We start from the raw sequence: 25,297 nt of genomic DNA, 5'->3' as shown, positions 1-25,297 counted from the left end.
CTTGGTCAAGGGAGAAGGATAATGGATCGTCAATTATCGATATAAAAGAATAAATTTACAATAGCAACACTAAGAAACAAACCTTCTACATGTGGCTCTGAGTCCTGATGACTGAGAAATAAATTCCACAGACTTGGGAAGTTTCAGTTTGTGCAGTTTAATCCTGCATGCAGGTACTATAAAATTAATCACTATCTTGTGACTCTGGAGAACAAGATGGAAGTGACCTTAAACAGTTTATCAGTCCATCCACACCCACCACTGATTGCTCTTAGTTTGAATGTTTTTTTTAACTAATAAAATGAATGAGGAGGGTAAATAAGTGTTTGAGCAGCAGTGTTGAATCCAAATTATGTGGGCACCATTGCGACCCCCTCTGTGGTCCAGTGGTCAGAGCTCTTGGCTACATATCCAGAGGTCTGAGTTCGATTCCCGGTGCTACCAGATTTTCTGAGAAGTAGTGGGTCTGGAATGGGGTCCACTCAGCCTTGTGAAAACCGAAATCAACGGCTGTGGGGATTCATTATGCTGACCTCGCAACACCCTCCATCCGCCAAAGTTGGCACTGACTTCGCTGACAAGTGACGGTTGCTCAGTCGGTATAGTTCACTTGCAGACTAAAACCATGGAGTTTGTTTTGTCTATGAGTACCATAGCAAGAACCAAAAGGCAATGAATAGTGACAGAAAGTTCACATTTTGATTTAAGTTTACAGTTTTAGCTGTTTCAATTTTAACATTTATTATAATGAATGACATGTTTCATCACAAGAATGACTCAAAAATGTTGTTGGTGATAATAAAGGAAATATGTACATATCTGAAGTCACAAATATAATTTTACAAGTCTTATGTTAAAAGTAAAAAAAAAAAAGTAAAGCTATCCCTGTAACAGGCCATGAAGTCCCATAGGGTTGTGAGACGTTAAGGGTCCCACAGTATCTAGACAATCGGCTCAGAGATGGTGGTAAGGTTGTCAGCCTTACGCGCCGGCCGCGCTCTACTCCCCAGGAAAATTATTTATTTAATTCCTGGTACTCATTTCTGTTAGAGGCTGAGTGAACCCCAGGGCCATACTGCTGCCCGAAGGATTAGGTCAATTGAAAGAATCCATTGACCTCATTGGTATTTGTACCCGTGACCTTCCGACTTGTAGCATAGTGACTTAACCACTACACTATGCGTGCTCCCAAGTCTTATGTTACAGGTTGCATATAAATAAATAATGGATTGAAAAATATTTGAGTACTAATTTCTTTTAAGATGTATGGTTGTTCTCACCTGGGAGTGAACTCATCATGCGAATCCAGTGTGGGAAACAGCTCTGTGGTGTGAGAGGAATCAACAAGCTCAGATGCTGATGACTCAGCCAACAGAGTTGGATCTCGCAGTTCAAGTCCATTACAGGTGCGCACCATTATTCGGGCAGAAGAGCCCATAAAACTACAGTGAACATAGCAAGATGACTAAAAATATCCTGTGCTCCTGGTCCCATTCAACATTTTATCAACCAGGATAATGAAATATGAATAAATAGGAACCAGTGACAAAACTACAAACTGACAGGTCCTCAGTTGTCTCCTGGTATGTAGGACAGAATCCAAATTACTTAATATTCGCCCTTTTTCACTTTTAGTCATTTGTGAAGAGACAGAGTAGAAGATGCCATATCCAGCAGCTCCAGGACAAAAGCGTTGACAGATATCGTAATTTTCGTGACATTAGAACATATATCTAACGTGTGTCTTACTTGAGCTAGCAACCTCATGGATAGACCTAACCTTTTAATTTGGCATTTGATATCCTTTGTTATTTTTCTTGCCTCATTTTCTATTCTCTTCTTGTCACTACTTATGTAACACTGTACGTACATACATGCATTTTTTCCTTGGCACTACAGCCCCAGTGGGCCTAGGCCTACCTCCATGAACCCCGTTCACTTCGGTTTTTCTAGATCTTACACATACGGTAGGACTCCTTGGGCGAGTGATCAGCTCATCGCAAGGCCTCTACCTGTACACAAACACAGAAAACCGCACACAAACATCCATGCTCTGAGTGGGATTCGAACCCACGATCCCGCCTTCCGAGCAAGCGAAGACAGTTCATGCCTTAGACCGCTCGGCTACCGTGACCGGCACATACATACATACATACATACATACATACATACATACTGCATCAACGTTTCCCCCTCCGATTGTGGAAGAGTAGACGGAGCCGAAAGGTGCCAGAGAGTGACGGTGCTGTGGTAGCAGACCGGACAGACGGCACAAATTGTAGCAGAGGAAGCGGCTCAAGTGGTAGCAGAGAGATCGATTTTCACTTAGGACCTTTGGAACGCTAATTGTTAGCCCCCTAGGCTGTGCCTGGGCCGATGGATTGTAAATAACCTGTCATAGGCTCTGTGTATGTTTACGTATATTGTATTTATATTTTTCTTGTTGTGTTCCATGCTTAGTCAAAATGCCACGCGCGTGGATTCATGAAATGTCCAAGCAGCAGCTGGAGAGTTTAGCAAGTCAACTAGGTGTATCGACGGAAGGAACGCTGGACGACTTGAGGAAGCGGGTGAGAGATAAGTGGACCACGATCGAGCCTTACCTGCCTCCACAGGTGTCAGCTAAGTCAATTGAAACTAGGAACCCCATTCAACCGATTACTGATCCCACAAGTCATTTGGGTACTCCCGTAAACAAGATGAAGATCAAAGTAGTGACAGACTTAATTGCTGCCATTCCCCCCTTGATAGATATGGACCCTGAACAGATACTAAAATTTTTAATTCAAGTAAATCAGATAATTGAATTAAAATTATTACCTGACACAGAATTTATGGCGTTGTTGATTACCCGAACATCGGGTAGACTTATGCATATTTTAGGAACGCATTTGGGATCCACAGATACTTGGGGGGTGGTTCAGGCAGAAATTATCTCAACGTTTCTCCCACCCCGTATTAAAGAACAATTTCTGGTATCTTACGTCCTCGACAGATTTCAATCTCCTACAGAAGACTTGACAGAGTACATCATGTCGGTCGTATCAGCGGCCAAAATATTGGGTTTTCTGGGCACTGAGGTACAATTAGTCCACCGCATAGTGCAAAATTTGCACCCCAAAATTAAATCGTATTGTGTATTTCAAAACCGGCCGGAGTCGATTGCAAGTTTATTTTCCCTAGCGACAACGGTCGCAGAAGCAGTGGCGGTTGAGGACCAGCGTCGATTGACGACTGGGTCCTTTCCGCGAGAGGGTGATCCCAGGCCGTTTGTGAACGCCACGGTTCAAACCAAGGGTTCACCGGCAAAAACCGAGCTTAAGAATGCATGCTGGGCTTGTGGAAAAACAGGCCATTTCCAAAGCGCATGCCCTTCCAAGACGCGTCCGACTTCACGGGCCGGACGTTCGGGAAACGCCAGAGGCGCTCGGCAGTGAAGAGTTCATTCCGGGCGCCCAGCGTGTCACAGCCTCGGGAAACTTGCTATCGTTATGACTCGGGTTTATTGACCCCATGTGTAACATTGAGTATTGGGGCGTATTGGTTACCCGCCGTATTCGACTCTGGATCTTCACGGTCGTTCATAAGGCGGGATGTTTTACACAATATTAAGGAGTTAGGGCTGCCATGTACGCTGCAACCCGTACAGGAGCGCTGTGTCATGGCGAACGGAGAGCCCTGTGTTATCGCTGAGAAAGCGGTTTTGGGTATTAAGATTGGCACTTTTTCTTGGAAATGGCGTTTTTCTATCTTACGCGATAGTCCCATCCCGTGTATCTTGGGCGTGGACTTTATGTCGCACGCCAAGGTGCAACTTGACTTCGTGGCTAGGAAATATAGTTTCCGGTTCTGCCCCGAGAAAGATTTTGATTTTGAGCCTTTTGAGTTACGTCTAGGGATGTCGCTGAAATTTCCATCTTCCGTCAAGCCTGTCGCGGCATTGTTGTGCGGACCCTCTGTAGCTGGTTCGGAGGAGCCTGTTGATATTGTTGAATTGTTGCAAGAGTTTCCGGGCCTGTTTTCAGACAGGCTAGGTACAGTCAAGGGTATGACCTGCCATCTTGATCTCAGCGACAATATCCCTGTACGCTCGAGGCCCTACCAGTGTTCGCCTCCGCGATTAAAATTGCTGCGGGAAATAGTCCAGGATCTGTTGGACAAAGGAGTGGTCCGGAAAAGCTATTCTCAATACGCCAGTCCGGCGTTTTTAGTTCCGAAGCCATCAGGAGGTCAGCGAATGGTGATTGATTATCGCCTCCTAAACAAGAAAATCGTGTTTGACGCTTTTCCTATGCCAAACGTGGAGAGTGCCTTTGCTCATTTTGAGAAGGCGACGATTTTTTCTGTACTGGACCTAAATTCTGCATATTACCAGATTCCCCTGTCGGCCAAGAGCCGAAAGGCAACGGCCTTTTGCACCCCCTTTGGGTTGTTCGAGTTTACAAAATTGCCCATGGGGATTAGCGTCGGATGCCAGGTGCTGTCTCGAGTTGTCGACACCTTATTCGGGGACCTCAAGTGCAAGTTCGTATATAATTTTATGGATGACTTGGTGGTTTATTCCCGATCTCGCGAGGAGCACCTGGATCACCTGAGGGAAGTTTTCGCTAGGTTGCAGAAGGCAGGGTTTACTTTGAATAAGAATAAGCTCCGCTTGGCGCAACGAGAAATCCCGTTTTTGGGTCATCTGCTGTCAGCTGAAGGAATCCGGATTTTACCGGAGAGGGTAGAGGCCATTACATCGTTTCCTCCACCAAAAAACCTGAAGGCGGTTCGGAGATTCTTAGGAATGGCCGGATTTTATGGCCGGTTCATCCCGCGTTTCTCTCACATTGCCGAACCGCTGCATGCACTTAAGCGTAAAAACGCTCGTTTCGAATGGGATGATCCCCAACAGGCGGCGTTTCTCCAGTTGAAGGAAGCCTTAGCGACTCCACCAGTATTGCAGATCCCAGATTTTTCTCTGAAATTTTCCCTTGTTTGCGACGCTAGTGACGTCGCCATCTCGGCCGTTCTCCAGCAAGGGAACGGCGAGCAGTGGGCGCCAGTTGCGTATGCCAGCCGGCTGTTGTCTCCGGCGGAGCGCCGATATGCAGTTTACGAGAGAGAGTGTCTAGCTGTTGTATATGGTTGTGAAAAATACAGAAGTTATTTAGAACATAAAGAGTTCACACTGTTCACCGACAACCAAGCCCTGGCCTGGCTGCTTCGCCATGCGAAAGAATTAGGGCGCATTGGGCGTTGGCTTCTTCGGCTAGCACCATTTAAATTTCGTGCTGCCCATATAAGTGGGAAGGCGAATGTGGTAGCAGACTGTCTCACTCGCCAATACGAACAGCCATCTGAAGATGCGACGTTGTCAGGTCTAGTCCTCGGCCAGCTTCCAGAAGCATTTCAGTCGATCACAGAACACCAGAAAAAGGATCTCCTGTGTAGAGATATCTATCAGAAGGTCGTTCAGAACGACCCAAGTGTAAGGCAATTTAAATTGCTGAATGGTGCTCTGGTTTACCATCCATCGAGAGCGAGGACAAAAAGGTATCTTCTTCCCGAAGCGTTGCGGCCGATGATCTTAGAGTACTTCCATAAGTCTCATTTGAGCGCCCATCTGGGCATAACTAAGACATTGAATCGCATCGCTAGAGTTTTTTATTGGCCCAATATGAGAAGGGAAGTGGCAGCCTTTGTATCACGTTGCCAGGATTGTCAGCGGGCCAAGCCGGCCCCCGACACTCGGGTTGGCCTCCACGCCAGCCAAGTAGTAACACGCCCCATGGAGCGCATTTTTATTGACTTCGTAGGACCGATCATCAGGAGCCGGAAGGGCAACATAGCCATCTTGGTGGTTCTGGATGGCTTTTCGAAGTTCATAAGCATGTACCCCGTCAGGCGGATTTCCGCCGAAGTTGTCAGAAGCTGCCTTGTGGAAAGGTTTTTCGCGTCCTTTGGCGTCCCCCAGGCGATTGTGTCGGACAATGCCGCGGTGTTCAAATCTAAGATCTTCTACGACTTATGTTTTTCCTGGGGAATACGGCACATCACCACCTCGCCGTATTACCCCCAGGCATCGCAAGTAGAGCGATTCAATCGCAATTTGAAGGTGGCATTGTCCATTTATCATCATGATCAGCACACTCGCTGGGACGACCATTTAGCATCCTTGACCCTAGCGTTTAACACCGCTTGGCATGAGTCGACTGCAGCGACTCCTGCCTCGCTGTTCTTGGGGAGAGACCTGAACCATCCCCTTGGGTTAAAATGGGAGTTAGCGGAACTGGACTTGAATAAGGAAGTGAAAGACGTTCGAGAATTTTGGCAGGAGGCGCTGAGCAATTTAAAGAAGGCTCAAGCCCGTGTGAAGGAACGTTATAATGTGGGTAGGAGGCAGGTCGACTTTCGAGTGGGAGACTTAGTCATGTTAAGGCTGCACCCGCTTAGCTCGAAGTCTCAGCAGCGTTCCGCAAAACTGGACCTTAAATGGTCAGTACCTATGAGATTGGCGAGGTTTGTGTCGCCCGTTACAGTGTTGTTGGCTAACCCGGATACGGGGGTGATTGTACGAAAAGCCCATGTCTCCCAATTAAAGAGACACTTTCCACCGGGCTAGATGGCATTCAGAAGTATGATTTGTTATTATTTGTGCTTGTTATCTTAGAATGTAAGCCGTACCGGCTAGATAGGTAATTTATGGCCATGTATTTAAGTTTATTTTTCCTTCCGAGCAGGCTGTCTTGTGTTTCTCTCCCTCCCACACCTATACCCTAGCCTGGATGGATGGAGACGCGACGCAGGACTTCAGGCCCCCCTTCTCGCTTGGTTGGACCCGATCGTCGTGCGCTCAGTCGATTCTTCTGGCCTCACGCTGCGGTCCCTCGAGGGCCCTGTAGGGACTGCACAAGACCGGCCGAAGAGGAAACCACCAACTACTGTCAGCCATGGATGGCAGAGCGGCAGGAGACGCGGACGTTCGGGAAAAGTGTTGAGTGCGCGTGAACTGGACTCCGCATTTCGGGGGAGTGATGTGCTGGGGCATAAATGATATCACAGACTAGTACGGGAGGTGAATGGAACCGTAGTGAGTTGAAGGTGATATGGACCCGTAATGGCACGCTACTGAGTCTGGAGGACTGAGATATTGAGAACCCCCGGCGGAGCTAAGTGAAGGTCATGGGTGATCATTGATATGGATATTGTGTTGTACTCACGACTAGGCGCAAGTACTCTGCTCTTCCTAGAACGAGCGAGAGGGATGGGGGCGGGATGCTGAGCCATGCAGTGGCTCCGGTATGACGTCATGGGCTTCCAGCCCCTTGATCGAGGTTCTTAAACTTATCCCCCACCCCATCCCCATGCGGGACTGGGTCACGTGGTGTTGCCCTCTCCCCTCCTTTCTACCCCTGGGAGCCTTGCTTGGAAGTTAATTCGAGTTCGGAGTTCAGTTCTGGTTATGGATCCATAGGGCCTTGCTCGCGGCGCCGAGCCAGCCGGAGCGACTGTCAAATTCCTGTTCGGCTGGGAGTCCAAATTTGGTTTCGGCAAGTACTGGGCTGGTTCGCGGCCGACGAGATCGCCCGCGGTCGCCCGTCGTTGGGTTTGTAGGACGGCGGCGACTCGTACCAGTTTGGTTAAATCTGTTTTTATAATTTATATTGTGTATTTAATTTAGACTCAGCCTGTGGCCCGGCTATAATGTAGTAGTTATGTTTTCATGCAACCAAGGCAAATTGTTGCGCCAGTAAATATGGGCCATTCTGCCCGAGTTAGATGCCGCTGTGTGCGAGCATGTAAATGTGCAGTTAGTTCAGTTGTTCTGTTTAATTTCTGTTGTGTTTATTAAATTCTGTTATTTGTTAATATATTGATTGCCATCATTTGTAACTAGATTTACTTCGCTACTAGCTTGGATCCCTTACTCTAACTTAGGGAGCGTGCGAGCACAGCACGAGAGCCATATGACGGATCAACGTTTCCCCCTCCGATTGAGGAAGGGTAGACGGAGCCGAAAGGTGCCAGAGAGTGACGGTGCCGTGGTAGCAGACCGTAAGACGGCGCAAATGGTAGCGGTAGCAGAGGCAGAGCGGCTCACTTGGCACTACAGCCCCAGTGGGCCTAGGCCTACGTCCATGAACCCCTTTCTAGATCTTACACATACGGTAGGACTCCTTGGGCGAGTGATCAGCTCATCGCAAGGCCTCTACCTGTACACAAACACAGAAAACCGCACACAAACATCCATGCTCTGAGTGGGATTCGAACCCACGATCCCGTCTTCCGAGCAAGCGAAGACAGTGCATGCCTTAGACCGCTCGGCTACCATGACCGGCACATACATACATACATACATACATACATACGTACAATATACATACATAATCTAAGAAAAAACCAACAAGATATAAATATTTCTATTTTTTAATGGTCATATGCAAAATTAATTACTTTCAAGGTCGTTAAGGTTTCTGGAACATCCAGTGCTGGATATTGTAGCTATTACTGTACAAATATATAGCAATTTTCAGTGCAAAGAAATTAAATGCCTTAGTTGGTTCTGTTGTGAAAGGGATACTTAAAGTCTAAAGACTCAAGCTCCTTTGCTCTATTTTTCTGGAAAATAAATAATATGCACTTGCATAAACTAATTATGTCGCGGTTGTTTTGTTACTGTGAAACCATATGCAGTTCAATACCTGAACTGATGTATGTCCACTATTGTTTCATTGATGAGCAACAGTCATGCAGTGCACAGCATCATTGTGTACATTACAACAACAGTTCTTGTTCTTGTTCCTGTTCTTGTTCTTGTTCTTTTATTTAGAATTTTTATTTAATTAGTAGAAGAGATGTGTGGTGTAAAACTTAGAGTAAGAAGGATTCAGTGTTTTAGCACAAAATTAACTGAAGTATGGTGGCATAACCTTTCAATTTAGAGCCTGAGTGTAATGGTATTAAGAGTAATTCAGTGTTCCTTCCTTGCAGTACACTAACCCCCATGTGTCAGTTAAGATATTAATATGCCTTTCACATTATTTACTTAGTTTTTATACAAGCAGATATGTGTGTTTATTTATATAGTTACAACTATTTAATAAGAGCTTACAAGAGATGTCTGGAATCACATTCGTTCTTGCAGTAATTTTATTACCACAGTGTTCTTTACATTAAGAAGAAAAGGTCAAAGAATTGTTACTTTAGCCAACAGAAACCATAAATTTTGGTAGCATTCAATGCTATTTCATATAAGGAAGTTATTTCCACTTTCAATATAATAATTCTCTTTTTCAATTTTGTAACATGAAAATAAATAACATTTTGAAAAATTTCCTGTTACTTTAAGAAGTTTCACAAGATCCAGTGATTATGTTGGCACAATACATGGATGTTCATGCTTTGTAATATGTTGTCCTTAAGTTAAGCATCATCAAAAACTGGCACGTACCTTCGTTTGTCTATCTGATATTGTGGTCGACGCATTACGAGAAGACGAGGAAGAATATGAATGAAAACACGACGAACCCAGGGGGCCATAGTATGTGTCTGTGGTGAACGGAAGTGAACATTGAGCACCACAACTGTCACACAGATGCTGTAACAATCCAAAGGGAAGTCACCTGATTTTAATGTATACTGATGTGTTTAAAATAGTATGTTTTCAGGTGAAACAAAAGCTAGACCAGACAGTCCAGACCAACACTTCCACTTGAACAAGCTCAACAATTTGAACAAAATATTAAGAGGTCAAACCATGCACTTCAGCATGCCAAATTCAATAAGTGAATTCTAATACCTGAAAGTATCAAGGATCATGGTGAAGAGCACAAATTTTCCAAGCAGAGGTACAACCAATGAAGTGGGGGGGATGATCTCTGCGAGCAGTAGGAAGAACACAGTCAGAGACAGCAGGATGGAGATGGACAAGCTCACCTGAGAACATCAGACACGTGAGAGTGTGTATAAGGTGGCGGTATTGTGGTGTGCTAATGCAATATACTGCTGCAAATCAATAGATTTAAGATGTGCTTAAGTATTTTCTCCCATAAGCAGACACAATTGCTAAATAACATTGTAATGACATGGCATTTCTCTTCGAAATTTGGTTAGCGGTCACAAGAAGTAGTCACTGAGACCTTTCTTCAAACTGTTACAGACCATTCCTATTTTCACATAATTTCTCAAAGGTCCAGAGCTGATTGTGTGGATAAATACCAGGTCACATAACTGTACAGTCACAGCAACGAAAACTGACAGAAGTGGACTGGATAAATTCTTACCAACTTGCTATCATGAAATTGTTTGCTTCAATCACACAGTAAATGCTGGTTTCTCGCTGCAGAGAGAGTAATGTTATTTGAATTTGACATGGACAGAGTTCCACTGATTCACATTTGTGGAGCTACTGTTTTTCTTTGCAACTTATTTATCAGCAGTTCTCGATAGTTATCCACCTTGATATCGGAGTGAACATTAGGCTCAACTAGTTGATGAATTGTTACCGTTTTGGCCCCAGTTTCGCCTTGATACTTTGTCTGCGTCGGATGAAATTTGTGGGAGGTTTAATTACTAGTACCTTAGACCGCGCCATAGCTCAAGCGGTTATTCCCTGGTTTCCCATGGCGGCGGCCCGGGTTCGATCCCGGGTCTGGTCAAGTGGGATTTGTGGTGAACAAAGTGACGCTGGGTCAGGTTTTCTCCGAGTACTTCGGTTTCCCCTGCCAATCTTCATTCCACCAATTACTACACAATCATCCTCACTTATCATCTGGGGCTGGTACAATAGGCCAGAAGTGGCCGCAGTACAAGGGACTTAGTCCCACCCCACTAGCAATAAAAAAAAGTACTAGTACCTGGGTTGTGATATATAAATATAGTACGTGTAAGAACAGAGTAAACACACCTTCTCACCGCTGTCAGATGGCAAATAAAATACCAGCACAGTGAGAAAGGAGATGCCCATGCAGGGAATAATGAGATTCACGGTGTAGAAGAGAGTCTTGCGGCGCATCGTGATGTTGAACGTGATATCCAGGTACGGTTCGTCGCAGCACGTGTAGAATTTCTCGTTCCTCACCGCCGGTACTTCCAGGATGTCCCATTCTACAGACGTGTAGAACTCGGACAGATCCACGCCGATCTCCACGACGTTCGAGTCCTTTACTTCGTCGATATGGCGCAGATCCACCTGAAAGTAACAAATTATTTCTTAAGCCACAACACTCCGTGGCCTGTACTCCTTAAGCGAACTATACCGACTGAGTGACCGTCGCTTGTCGGCGAAGTTAGTGCCAACTTTAGCGGATAGAGGGTGTCATGTGGTCAGCGCAACGAATCCCTACGGCCGTTAATTTCGGTTTTCTAGACCCGAGCCACTATTTCCTTGAAATAGTTCCTCAATTATCCTCACGAGGCTGAGTGGGCCCCGTTCCAGACCAATTACTTCTCAAAAAAAAATCTGGTAGCGCCGGGTATCGAACCACGACCTCTGGATTTGTATGCAGGAACTATGACCACTAGACCACAGAGCGGTCCTATAGTCATTCAAACACGTGACATTATTAAACAGCATGAACGAGGGCAGTTTCACCACTGAAATATTTCTATGTACGAGTACATTGAGAGAGTGATCTGTCTTCTGGTCAGTGTAAAAGTGTCCATACCTCAATACTAAACTCATTTCGAACATGGGGAACTTTTCTATGAGTGAAGAAAGCAGTCTTCTGGGATTTGGCACCGTGTATATGTGGTGTTAACTGACGTTTCGGAGGAACGTATCGCCTCCATCTTCAGTGTAGAAGGAAAAATATAAGAAATCCGCAAGCGAAGAGACCGTGAGAACCGGTAAAAGCAGACATATACACGGTGCCAAGTCCAAGAAGACTGCTTTCTTCATAGTCACCGCCGTGAAAGCCTCAAATCTTTTCTATGAGTGTCTTCTTTTCATTCCAGCAATTTACATAATTTATTAAATTTGTACATGCAACTTATTTCGGAATGATGGAGTAGAATTCGGGTGAGATGATAGGAATGTTGTATTTTAACTTTGAAATGTTATTTACTGGTCGGTCTCAACGAATTTTAGGTCGCCTTGGGAGCTTATTACTTGGTACCCAAAATTATCAAGCTCAGGAACGTTTAGATACCGGTACATAAGACACAGATGCCAAATTAATTTCCGAATTTATACATAGAGCAGGCAAACTATGACACATAACTAACTGAAGAGGAATTGTGGTCTCTTTCGAAACGGTGTAAACTTCTTATCTGAAGGGGAAGTCGACGCTATATTTCAGAAGAGGAAATTAGAAATAAGATGCATGTGTATGAGAGAGGTTTCGAGAGAGAAAATGCATAGATCGATTTATTTAATCAGATTTTGCTAGGAATTGAATAGAGTTGTCCTATAGATTTAGACCTCTCGACGTCCTGCTTCATGAAATACACTCATTTATTTTTGTCTGAAACTTGTAACCGCCCTGTGTTCGACTTTGTGTCTTGATAAATATTTCCAAAGAAAAATATAAACTCTATGGCGCAGAATTTCCCATTATTTAAATATGACAGTGTAATAATTAACTTAGAGAGACTGGACTTCCAAATGTGGACACATGAAGAAGTTAATTTATTTTCGAGGGTTTTTTCTACTAGCGACATTAATGTATCCTGTAGTATTTGAGGTTTTCATAGCGTTGGTTATGAAAATGTAATTAATTTTCAACTGATTACACGACCTTATATTCCAGAATATAGAATTCTTCATCTATATATCAGTTTGAATCCTGTCTAGAAAACCGAGATTAACGGCCGTGGGGATCCGTTGCGCTGACCACGTGACACTCTCTATCCGCAAATTTGGCACTAACTTCGCAGACAAGCGGCGGTCGCTCAGTCGGTATAGTTCGCTTGCTAACTACAAGCCACGGATTTTGTTTTTTCTTTATGTTATATCAGTTTGAATTAATTACATAGAACAACCGACAAAAGTATCTACCGAACAGATCACATTGCTGCAAATTACAGTTGAACTGTACAAATGGAAATATTGGTGTAATACGTAATTACAGGTGTTTGTTTGGAATTATTTGTGCTCACACTGCGAAATGAGTAACTGATGACAGTAAGTGTCTATTCCAACGTTTGGCAGTGTTGCTGGAAAGAGGTGCAAGTTGGTATACTGTTTTGAGGGCAAGAGCACATTGGATATATGCATGAGATTTCGAATAATTTCTACACGTCTTAATTTCTGAAATAGTGTCACCTACTATATTGCTTATCAAGTCGTAGTTCTCTTTGAAACTTCAAATTTAATTACACAAGCATATCAATAAAGTCTTCTTTATAAAATTAATTTTTTATAAAAGAAGGAACCTGTTTGACTGACGTATAATTTCCACCAGTCACAACTTAGTGCATTCGTTCTCTGAACCACGCTGTGATCTGTGTGAAGTCGACGTAATTTTGGGGTAAGGGTGCGGTTTCAAACAGCTGTAACAGGATCCTATTCCTGCCCTTATTTGATTACCGGTCTTTTAGGAGAGAAGTCTCCTCGAGTTCCATCTTAATTTCTCATTTTCTTTCCAATATCCGGGGCGGTGAATAAGCATTGAGTGGCTGTTCAAATTTCTATGCATCGCAATTCCTCACCTCTACTTCTCCATTTATTATAAGGGAAGAAAGCATGGGGGTGAGATAAGGAAAGGTAAAAGGAAAATGGAGGACTATTTTAGGAGAAAAAGAAATGAGTAAATAAGGAACGAGAGAGGAGGAATGAGGCAAAGAAGGCATAGAATGAAGATCAGCAGAAAGGAAGAAATTGTAGAAGAAACTATACATAAAGGGAGGAAAGAGAAGAAAGAATAAGAAACGAAGAGAAATGGAAGACAAAATAAGAAAGGCAAAACAGAGGAAATTATGGATGAATGTTATTCATTTAGTCAGTTGTTATCAAAATATATGATTACATGGAAGTATATACTTTTAAATCTTCAGTTAATAATAAAACTGTAATGCCCAATGTTGGTCTCAAACGTTTAATACACTTAAAATACCAAATTACTTAAAACCCAGCCTACACAAAGTGAGGTTATTACAAAATAAAAACATGCATAGAACGTGAAAACATTCTATACTGAGTGCTAAATATTGACGTACTTCAATTCTCTTTACCTGAAAACCATCGTAGGTCCACGATCCAAACTTCATGACGCACGTCTGCTCGTCAAACGGAAAATATTCTACGTCGATCTCGCACGAAGACTTGTAGATCGCCGGCGGTTTCCATTCCACGCGGCCAGTGAAGTTGAGCGTTGCCTTCGTTGCCAGAGTGACTTCAAAATTTCCATCAGCGCTGAAAACAAGTTATGAAAGTTTTATGAATCGTCTGTATAGAAAACGTTGAATTTACTGGACAATGTTTTCACACACATTGAAATATTTATCGATACATCTGTCATCCAAATTCTGTGTAACACTTGAAGCGGAATACAATGAACGCCATTAATAATCTTTGACCTATTACAAGAAGAAACTTTGCGGATTCCTATTCAAGACGCAAATGGGAAATTATTTGTTAAGGAAAAGGCATGTGTGTGAGTATTCTGATAAAAGCTAAAATAGCAGAAAGAGACTTTGTTGACTCCAATGACTAACAAAAGAACAATATCACGATAAATAAAATTAGAATTAACTGAAATCAGATCAAATAACAAAATATTTTTAGCTGAAATAAGTAAACTTACCGTAAGATACTTTGATATACGTACATTAATAATAATATTTAAGGATGTAAACGGGCTTGTCAGAGATCAGGCTACCGCCTACCTAAAAATATGAAGCAACCCAAAAGAGTACGAATTTTATAAATAAAACGTACGTCTAATTTCCTATCACACTTTTCACTGCAAAAATACTAGTAAAACAATTCCAACTGAAAAACTTTGATAAGACAAATTATTCAGAATTTCAGAACTGCTTATGAGAACTCTGTAAATATTTTTTATAACTGAGTGCTATATTAAGATTTTTCAGAACTTTTAAACATGAAATTCATCTAAATAATATTTTAAAATTCAGTTAATACCTTGTATCTCAATTATAAAAACCAACTGATTAATGCTAATTATCTGTTTATTCTCCAAGAATCATATGCAACACACAAATACACTGTGTGGGCAAAACGCTGTGTCTTTAATGTAGAAACATGTGATGCATGTAACTACTGGTATGATTTAAAAAACTGTGATATTTAATTTGTTGTCACTTGATAGTGGCGCGTTTGTTGTTACTATTTCAAAAGAGCTATGAGCTGTGACATTGAGAATATCAAACTCTAGATTAAAAACACGCGACTTTTACGTATCGAGATGGCTACTGTGGACCTTCTCTCCTTTTTTCGTCCGTCTGTGCTTATCTCTGGCGTCTGGAAAATGTACAGGATTTTCTTAGTGTCATTTAACAAATTATCGATTTTAACAAAAAAAAATACACAAACATAAGATTGTAAGATAGTAAGTTTCTCGAATATGAGTCTAACAGAACAGATCGATAATTGAAAGGCATCCCACAATCTTCTGGGATGTGACGCCGTGTAGACTGGTAGAAGCTTACAGACGTTCCAGAGGCAACGTACTGCTCCAGTGTTTTGAGTGGAAGGTTAAGGTATTCTAATGTTTGCTTACATGACTTGCTCATCGTCTACGATAATTGTTCCGAAATATCTGTAAATATCTATCAGAATACACGGCATCACAACCCGAAAGGTAATACTCTTCATAATCACTATCGTAAACATCTCAGATCTAACTTAATTGTAAGTTATTGTAGGACACTTTATCAACTGTAACGAATCCCACTCGAGTCATGATATTTGTCAGCATTTATTCTGTATTTGTGTTATCCTGTGCAGGTAGCAGTCTTGCCAAGGGCTGATCCCCTCTCTAAGGAGTACTACAGAGTGTGTATAGATTAAGAAACTGAAGTGAAACGAAGCGTTTCACGAAAGCTCTATGCTCCAGAGGGAACAACAGGAATGAGAATGAATGAATGAATGAATGAATGAATGAATGAATGAATGATGCTCAAAGAGCATGATCATGTTAGGCGAACCTGAAAGGATTGCAACGGAAGCTGACGTAGCATATTTGGAGATACTAACGAGCCGTTCACCTGTTTAGAGCGACTGAATAAAGCCAAGCAAGTATCTCAGTCAAGATAGTACGAGTCCTGACCTAGATTGGAACAAAAGTCTTTCCAAACACAGGTCACAAATGTTGCCACTTGAACCAACATGTTCAGTGCACAAACTGAAACTGATTCTCCGTGGTGAGAAGCCAGTTGGCAGTGAACAAGCTCAGCTATGGCACGACACAAAACACACATACAAGGGTCACTAGACACATAACCTATACTAGACCAGATGTCGGCATAATACTGAACGAAACAAGTTGTAACTTGTCCACACATGCCACTGCATGTCGTAAGTAAATGCATTATAAGCCTGAAGAGTTATATATTCTGGGCTATAATGTCTGTTACACAGCGTTATAACAACAGCTAGCTCAAATCCTGAGTTATAATCCTGTTCAGAGTTAAAATTGGATAATGAGGAGTTTCATAATTTCTATTCTTCTCTAAATGTAATTAGAATGAATAATTCAAGGCGAATGAGGTGGACAGAGCATGTAGTACGAATGGGAGAGAAGAGGAATGCATATAGGATATTGGTGGGAAAGCCAGAAGGAAAGAGACCACTGGGAAAACCAAGGCGCAGGTGGGTTGACAATACTAAAATGGTTCTTAGAGAGATAGGATAGGATGGTATAGATTAGACTGTTCTGGCTGAGGATAGGGACCAGTGGAGGGCTCTTCTGAACAGGGTAATGAACATTCGGGTTCCATAAAATGCTGGAAAATTCTTGAATAGCTGCAGAATTGGCGGCTCCTCCAGAAGGGTTCAGCTCCATGAGTGAGTGACTGGGGAGAAGAGGAATGCATTGGAAGTTTTGGTAGGAAAACCAAAAGGAAAAATACCACTAGGAAAACCTATCAGTAGGCAGAAGGATTATATTAATGTGGACCTTGGAGAAATACGGTGGAATGTTATGGAATTGATTCCTCAGGGTCAGGATAGGGACCAGTAGTGGACCTTTGTTAACACGGTAATGAACATTCCGGTTCTATAAATTGTTGGAAAGTTCTTGAATGGCTCAGCGACGGGCGGTTTCTCAAGAAGGACTCAGCTCCATGGTGTCACAGTGTTGTCAATAATTGTGGACGCTGTCTCATTGTGTTTCGTGTAGACTCACTTATTGTAGAGTACGATGTCTGGTCTCCAGATGTGGTCAGAGGGCACGTGTAGCATCTCCACTCCACCATACTCCTTCGGGTCCCATTTTAACTTGTAATCGTGCCATGACTGTAAGAAAAATTTCTCGCATTAACTCAGTTCAGCATTGTGGGCGGCAGTAGGGAGGGTAGGAAGTCGAGCCAGGCATCTACCTCCTCCTCATCGGTTTAAAAAAAAAATCCAAATTTAACAAAATGCAGTGTACCAAATACTAACTTTAAGGGAATTTGAACAGCGTCTGTGACCTCATCTGTATTTCATAATAATACGGAGACCCACATGTGTAAGGTTATCCGTAAAAATATTCTCAAACGGCTTAAACATAAATCCGTATACACAATTTCTGGCTTTCCCCCTATCCTGAAGCTCTCTGTCTCACCCAACAAAAACAAACAAACAAACAAAAACTCCGTGATTTTAGTCCGCAAGCGAACTATACCGACCGAGAGACCGCCGCTTGTCGGCGAAGTTAGTGCCACCTTTTGCGGATAGAGGGTGTCGCTTGGTCAGCGCAACGAATCCCCACGGCCGTTAATTTCGGTATTCTAGACCGGTGTCTCACCCAACGCCTCGGAAATTTCGTATCAATGTTCATGACAGTAATTAGTGAAATTCCCCATATTGCAACTCAACATATGTAATTAAATTTCCAACAGATAAAGCCCAGTCTGACAGTTCTACGGAACAGAGGGCTCTCATGAATACATTAGTGAGCATTTGAGTTCCATTCAAGGTGAGGCATTTTTTTAAAACTTGAACAATTACCGCCTATAAAGAAGGTCCTCGTTCAATGGAATTTGTTACCAAGTTGACTGCGTAACTTAGATAACACGAAATTTGAAAGGATCCGACTGTATCAGTCTCAAAGTCTGTATGAACTTCATAAACGTAATATATGGAGATGTTGAGTGATAATATGAAAGGTAACTTAGAAATGTTGAAAATCGAGGGCGCAGCTAATTTTATTATTAAGACCACGAATTTTACCCCGATGGGATAAAAGCAGGCAACTTGAACGCACAGTTCTGTCTTCTGGAACAAAACGCCGTACATTCTGTTTAAATCAAATCGATATTTATGAGGAATATGTTGCCTCCAGTTTCATGGTCGACCCTAAAAATTGAGGAGAAATGTTCATCCGAAACGCCTGTTAACTTTCAACATAATATACTGAGTTATACACCAAAAGACAAAACTCTTCATAACCACACCTGTGAGAACCTCCAATCCAGCTTAAATGTATTCTTTGTATATTACGCGAATTATTTTCAGAATTTTAGAAACACTCTCAGCGACACACCGGAAGCCTGTTGACTTTTCGGACTGGCGAAAAAATTAAAAATATTAATTTATAACGAAAATAATGTCTAAGAAGGAGAAAAGGGGACTTGGTTCTACTGTCTTCTGGTTACTAGGCAGTCGTGTTAATTAATTAATTGTTTATTTAATTACTCTGTAATTATTTCTGGCAATCTAGAGTCGAATGATGGGATAATTACTGAATAACAGATTGACTGAATCAGTATCATCATTACTGTTAACTCATCATGATAATCATCATCGTAATTGCAAAGAGAGTCGTTTTTGAGCGAGTGACAGCCAGACTTTTCATGAATTAGATAACCTACATTTCTTTCTTTGGACTTGCAACATTTTTTTTACAGAGTAAGGTCGTCAGCCTTTCGTCCAACCCCAAAACCTGGAGGATAGGTCCCTGTATTTATGTCCCCCAGTGACAGGGTGGCTCAGTTATACCCCCAGGCACCGGGTTCTCTTTTCATCGCCTAATACGACTCGCAGGGCTATGATGGAGGTATTCGGATCCTCCTCCACACAGGAAGATTTAAAAATAAAACAAACTCCGTGGTCTGTAGTCCACAAGCGAACTATACCGACCGAGCGACCGCCCTTTGTCGGCGAAGTTAGTGCCAATTTTTTCGGATAGAGGGTGTCGCGTGGTCAGCTCAACGAATCCCCACGGCCCTTAATTTCGGCATTATAGACCGGAGCCGCTACTTTTCCATTCAACTAACTCCTTAATTATCCTCACGAGGCTGAGTGGACCCCGTTCCAGGCACACTACTTCTCAGAAAAACTGGTAGCGCCGGGAATCGAACCCGGGACCTCTGGATCTGTAGGCAGGAACTGTAACTACTAGACCACAGAGGCGGTCTTGAAGGTTTAGTATCAATTTTTTGTTTAATTTTCTAAACTTGTGTCATGTCGTGAGCACTTTCTACGTATTCTCTGTTATGCGAACGGTAGAAGGGTCGAATAAACAAGACACTGTGTGTTTCGTTAAGCTTTCTAAACTGAACAGTATGTACGACGGTATGTGGGGCTGACGCTGAAGCGAAGGAGAGAATCATTTTAAGACACTGTCCAAGCATTGGCTCCGAGGAACAACAGAAAATCACAAAAATATCAGGCAAGATAGTATATGGAGAATTGAAACCAGGACCTCACGAACACGAAACGGGAGTTTTAATCTCTCATTTGGGATATTCAGTAAGGGAGAGTGAAAATGGTATAGATCCGGACATAGAGGAAAAACATCAGGTCAAAGTCTTTTTTAGAAAGAATTTATCACAATATATTTTTACTTTGTGTCGTTATTGAAGTGTTTGTATGTAAAACTAACTATACAAAACCCCCAATGAAGATAAAACAGTTTATTACAAAGAGTTCCTGGAATGCAAGGGTCATTAATGACACAGCCGCTGGCAATCCTTTTGTAACTTTTATTTCAATATTGTAATTGATTTTCGCGAGAGCAGAGGTGTCAACTAGGGCCAATATCGGAGTGCAATGCAATGCAGGATTATAACAGTCCCTTTTCATGAACATGCCTACGCTCATCGTCTCCCCAATCAACGCCAAAGAACTCTGTCCCTTTTGAGGTTACACAACAATGGATTTGATAATAATGCTGCCCGCTCGCATGGGTAGAGCTGAATTAACCACGTAAGAGCAGAAATTAACGTCAATAAAGATGCAATTTCAAAACATTGCTTTAATATGTTGTCAACACATTTCAAACTGTAATCAGTTAAGTCAGTTACACTGTGACCAGATTAGTGAATTAAGAACGATTTAAATATGAATAAATTAGAAGATAAGAGTATAGTAGATTGTAAGAAATAAGACAACCGGAGCGTTAAACTATCCTATAATATGAATAAGCACGGAAATTAAATCCCCACCTGGAAATAGACCATACTATTTTCGAAAAAATAGCCAGATTTAACATTTGGGCTCAAATAAGCCAGGAAAATAAGTCAGGGTATAGATAATTTTTACATTTTCGATTCTGCTGAACTAAAATTTAACCATGTAGATTCTAAAGGGTTCTGACGATGGTGAATGACACACAGAATTACTGGGTTTTTGGACCTTTTTAATCGTTCGGTATTCTAGGTAATAGAAGACACGACGTTTCGGAAACTGTATCTGTTTCCGTCTTCATGTGAGAAAGGAAGACACCTACTCAGTTGGGCCCCTTTGAAAGAGCTGATCTCAAGTGATTGAGATTAGCTCTTTCTAAGGGTCCCAACTGAGTAGGTGTCTTTCTTTCTCATATGAAGACGGAAACAGATCCAGTTACCCCAAAGTCGTGTCCTCTATTACCTACAGTGTACTCTATTACCTAGAATTCCGGAAGATGGAAACAGTCCAAAAACCCAATAATTCTGTAAAATTTAACCGCTTGGAAACCAATCAAAGCAAGGATATACGGACAGAGAAATGCAATGATTTGAGAAGCCGTGAGAAGTTACCGACTTTCTGAGACTGTAAACGAATGCTTCAAAATAATAAAATATCTGAATAAATATGTGGGACGTGTTGGTAATAATATTGCGGCACGTAGTCCCGTTGCTAGGCAAGGACTGCGAAAAAAACATTTATACAACAGTCATTGCTAAGTAACGGTTCCGTAAACATGTTTTCACAGCAACAAGAGAATACAGCAATGAAGAAGATATGTTTTCTAGGCGGTCAGTGCCGAGATATTAAAAGCAAGACTCAGACCATCTACTTTCCTCATAGACTTAAGCCCCCCTGAGGCTAGTCTTACATTGAATGGACGGAATATTCCCTTCGTCAATCATGTAAAATATCTGGGTGTAATCTTCGATAAGAGGATTACGTGGAGACTGCATACAGAGATGACTGAAGCCAAGAACTTCAGAACATTTATCAGAATCTACTCCCTATGCAAAAGTGAGCTTTTAAGCTCCAATATTAAAGTAATCCTTCATAAAACACTAATTAGTTCAGTAATGACTTATGCTTGACCCACCTGGGAGTTAGGGGCAGACACCTACCTCTTAAAATTGCAACGCCTATGAAACAAGGTTATCTGCACCATTGGAAATTTTCCAGGTTGCACACCGGTCCGAGAATTACACACGGCTTTCACCTTTCTGTATGTATATTGCTATATAACAAAATTGTGCAGGCAAGAAGCAGAAGTCATACAAAATGAGAATGAATATGTTCACAGCATTTGATATAGCGAAGCCAGACATAGGAAGTATAAGAGGCTTAAACTTGGAGGCGGTCAAGCTTACGACTGTTCAAGTGACTAAGCTGCCGTTGTAGCATAAGATACGTAAGCTAGGCATGATCTGCCCTACAAAGCCTGGACTGACGGAGGACTCATATATAGAGCAAAGAAGAATTTTCAGTAACACGCTGTATGTGCGATACGTACACTTAATAAACAGAAAGCCTATTCATGAGAGACAAAGCCATCTTCTCATCAGAGCGGATGTTACATATGGACTATGACCGCAAGGGTTCAGTTGTAAAAAAATAAAACCCTCTGATCGTTAGCCTTAATGGATTTGGCGCCAAGATAAACTGATTGGCGGTAAACCTCCAGTCGTAAATTAACTCTCACTCTGACCATCGAAGTTTACTCGTGCTGAAACTGCTGTACAAGAAAGCGTAGCGCCTACACAGAAAGACTGGCAACTCATTTATCCAAGAGTAGGCCCCATTTCGAAAAAATGTCCATGTCTAGGAGAGAACAGAAATCTAGGTCGTGTACCTCGAAGGGTCTGAAGCCAGAAATGACTGTGCTGACGAAGCCCAGCATCAATTTAACCGACCAACTGACCGAATTGTAGTCAGAGAACTGCTGGTTTTCAGTCGTGAGCTGTTGCTATTAAAAGTTGGTAGGTGAGACCGGAGAAATTTCGGAAACCCAGAGGAAGGGGAACCTCTGTCGCTGTAGCCGTTACCAAGCAACGTAAGTTAAGACGTAACTGTGGTCGTTAAGGTGTATGTAGTAGTGAACTTTGAAATGTAGTCACGTGTTGGATTAAAGAGTCCAGTACATTATCATCAGTTCTAAACCCCCCTATAGTCACACTCTATCATGTGACAATATTTATGATCTGCTATAATGGGGTGTGTTACACCGGGTACAGCTAGAGTGATATAAAATATCACTTATTTTACTCACAGGCTTGAAATAGCTGACGGTTATTGTAGAGGCCTACTCCACCGAAGTCATATGGTACATAATATACGTAGAATATTCTCAGTAATAAACGCAATATATATCAATAATTTCACAGGAATTATAACATTTTAAACTCGTTTATGTCGGAATCGTAACGGAGTGTTTCAAATTTCAAATTGTTATTGAAATCACGATGTATTTGTCCTCCGATGTATACGCACTCTGACGAGAATAACGGGAACTACGTAATACGTCTGCACAGTTCCAGGTATCATACACAGTGGCTTGTTTCTACATAATGGCGGATACAGCATTGCATATTGAATTAATGATGACGTTGCAGGAGAATCTGCTAGTCCGTTTTGAATTAAAGCAGAGCTCCTGTTCTTCGTGTCAATTTAATATACAGATTACCTTCAAATCTGGATGTGACAACGTAAAATTATGATACTCTAGACTAGTGACTAGATTATTTAACTCTTTTGAATAAATATGTTAATTTAAAAACATGACGATCTCTAATAGCGATACCCACAGACCAATGAAAAACTGAACAGGCTATCAGATAGAAGTCATAAATTTTGTTTTTCAACTGCACAAACTCCTGGGCGCACAGTAACGTAATTGGTTGAAGCATTATGCTACAAGGCGGAAGGTTTCAGGTTCGATTCCCGATGAGGTCATCTGATTTTTCAATAGACCTAATCCTTCCAGCCGTATTATGGCCCTGGGGTCGACTCAGACTCTAACAGAAATGAGTACCAGGAATCTTCATGGGTGGTGAAGTTTCGTGCTTGTAGCATAGTGCCTGAACCAACTACGTTACAATGCGACTCCTTCGTAATCGACAGATTTGCCAAATAGAGGAATTGTGACACATACACGCACATATAGACAGTACGGTGACCTCGTACGCTTACATCCCCTTCTAAGCTGCTAAGGAGGTAGGGTGTCATGCATCTTAAACTTTTCTGACTGTAACAACTGTAACATGAAGATTCTGAAGAGTACCATGGTTTCAAGTTTGCTTATGGGCTTCTAGCGGAATCCTGATACTGCTCGGATTCTGCAATACAGAAGGCTACATTGAGCTTGCTACCTCACTAGATAGAGAGACAAAGATTGCACATAGACGAAACCTTTTGGAAAGCGTCCAGTTGGAACGTCTCTGTATCCACAGTCCGTCAATAATTGAACAATTGTTTATTCACTATTTAACACTTAACAAAACATGATTCGGCCATGGATGGCCATCTTCAGGTATCTTAATGCAGTCAAACATGAAGAAGGTCATCTATGGCCGAAACATGTTTTGTTATGTGTTAAATGGTGAATAAACAATAGTTGCATTATTGACGGACTGCGGATACAGAGACGTTTAATTAAGGACCTGCAGCAGGATGCTGACATACAGAATTACAAAAAGAAGACCACTTGGAAGACTGAAAAGAGTAATATTAAGAAGGATGTCTATCCTGAACCAGATCAAGCGAATCCATACCCTCCCATCTCTCTAAGATCCATTTTAATATTGTCCACCCACCTACGTCTTGGTCTTCCCAGTGGGGGTTTTCCTTCTGACTTTTCCACTAATGTTCTATATGCATTCTTATTCTCCACCATTCATGCTACATGCCCTATCCATCTCATCTTCTTGACTTGATCATTCTAATTATACTTGGGGAAGAGTACAAGTTATGAAGCTTCTCATTATGCAGTTTTCTCCAACCACTTGTCACGTCATCCCTCTTCGGTCTAAATATTCTCAAAACCCTATTCTCAAACACCCTCAGTCTATGTTCCTCCCTTAATGTCAGAGACCAAGTTTAACACCTATACAGAACCATAGGCAAATTATAATTTTGTGTATTCTAATTTTTGTGTTTTGGACAGCAGACGAGAAGACAAAAGGTTCTGGACTGAATGGTAGCAAGCATTACCCGAGTTCAATCTCCTCTTAATTTCCTCCTGAATCAGGTTTTGATTTGTTATCGTTGTTTCCAAATGTCTGAATTGTGCCACATTTTTAAAGAATGTGTTAGCTATATTTCAACCGCCTCCATCTTCAGGGAAAAAATCCGCGAGCAAGGAACCAGAGTGAGAAGATAGACAGCTCACACTTGTTATTCGCTCTAGGATTTTCTACCCTGAAGATGGAGGTGACAAGTTGGTTCGCACGAAATCTACACGGCGTCACATCAAAGAAGTTAGCATTCTTCATAAATAAAATTTAAATGAATCAATGAAACCTTCGGAATACTAAAATTCACCACACTAAAGGGACTGCGGCTAAGATAGTCAGGGGAGGAGCAATATCAGTGTTAACTCATTTCCCTTGCATGAGAATAGCGCTGTGCTGTTCGGTAAGGGGCAATCAGCTCTCCCAGCCTGTGGCGGGTCATGAATCTCGCCGCCTCATTGAAAGAGCGTGACAGCGAATATCAATGAAACATAAAGAGATGATAGCTTGACGCATTATGCAACCACAAGTT

General features: G+C 42.1%; 1 protein-coding gene across 2 annotated transcripts in view; it reads right to left on the bottom strand.

Moving 5' to 3' along the window:
* LOC111868249 (acetylcholine receptor subunit alpha-like) overlaps window positions 1–25,297 on the bottom strand; it is an 84,797-nt gene that overhangs the window by 2,991 nt on the left and 56,509 nt on the right. For both annotated transcript variants that reach the window (XM_033752960.1, XM_023858726.2), the window contains 6 exons: window positions 17,295–17,404; window positions 14,158–14,338; window positions 10,892–11,176; window positions 9,785–9,921; window positions 9,437–9,583; window positions 1,281–1,442 (listed from right to left, as the gene is read on the bottom strand). In XM_033752960.1, coding sequence (XP_033608851.1) covers window positions 1,281–1,442; window positions 9,437–9,583; window positions 9,785–9,921; window positions 10,892–11,176; window positions 14,158–14,338; window positions 17,295–17,404 — 1,022 coding nt within the window. The remainder of the gene's footprint in view (window positions 1–1,280; window positions 1,443–9,436; window positions 9,584–9,784; window positions 9,922–10,891; window positions 11,177–14,157; window positions 14,339–17,294; window positions 17,405–25,297) is intronic.

Source organism: Cryptotermes secundus, unplaced genomic scaffold (genome assembly GCF_002891405.2).
Source record: "Cryptotermes secundus unplaced genomic scaffold, Csec_1.0 scaffold364, whole genome shotgun sequence".
NCBI classification, from domain to species: Eukaryota; Metazoa; Arthropoda; class Insecta; order Blattodea; family Kalotermitidae; genus Cryptotermes; species Cryptotermes secundus.
This window is presented reverse-complemented; position numbering and strand designations above follow the sequence as displayed.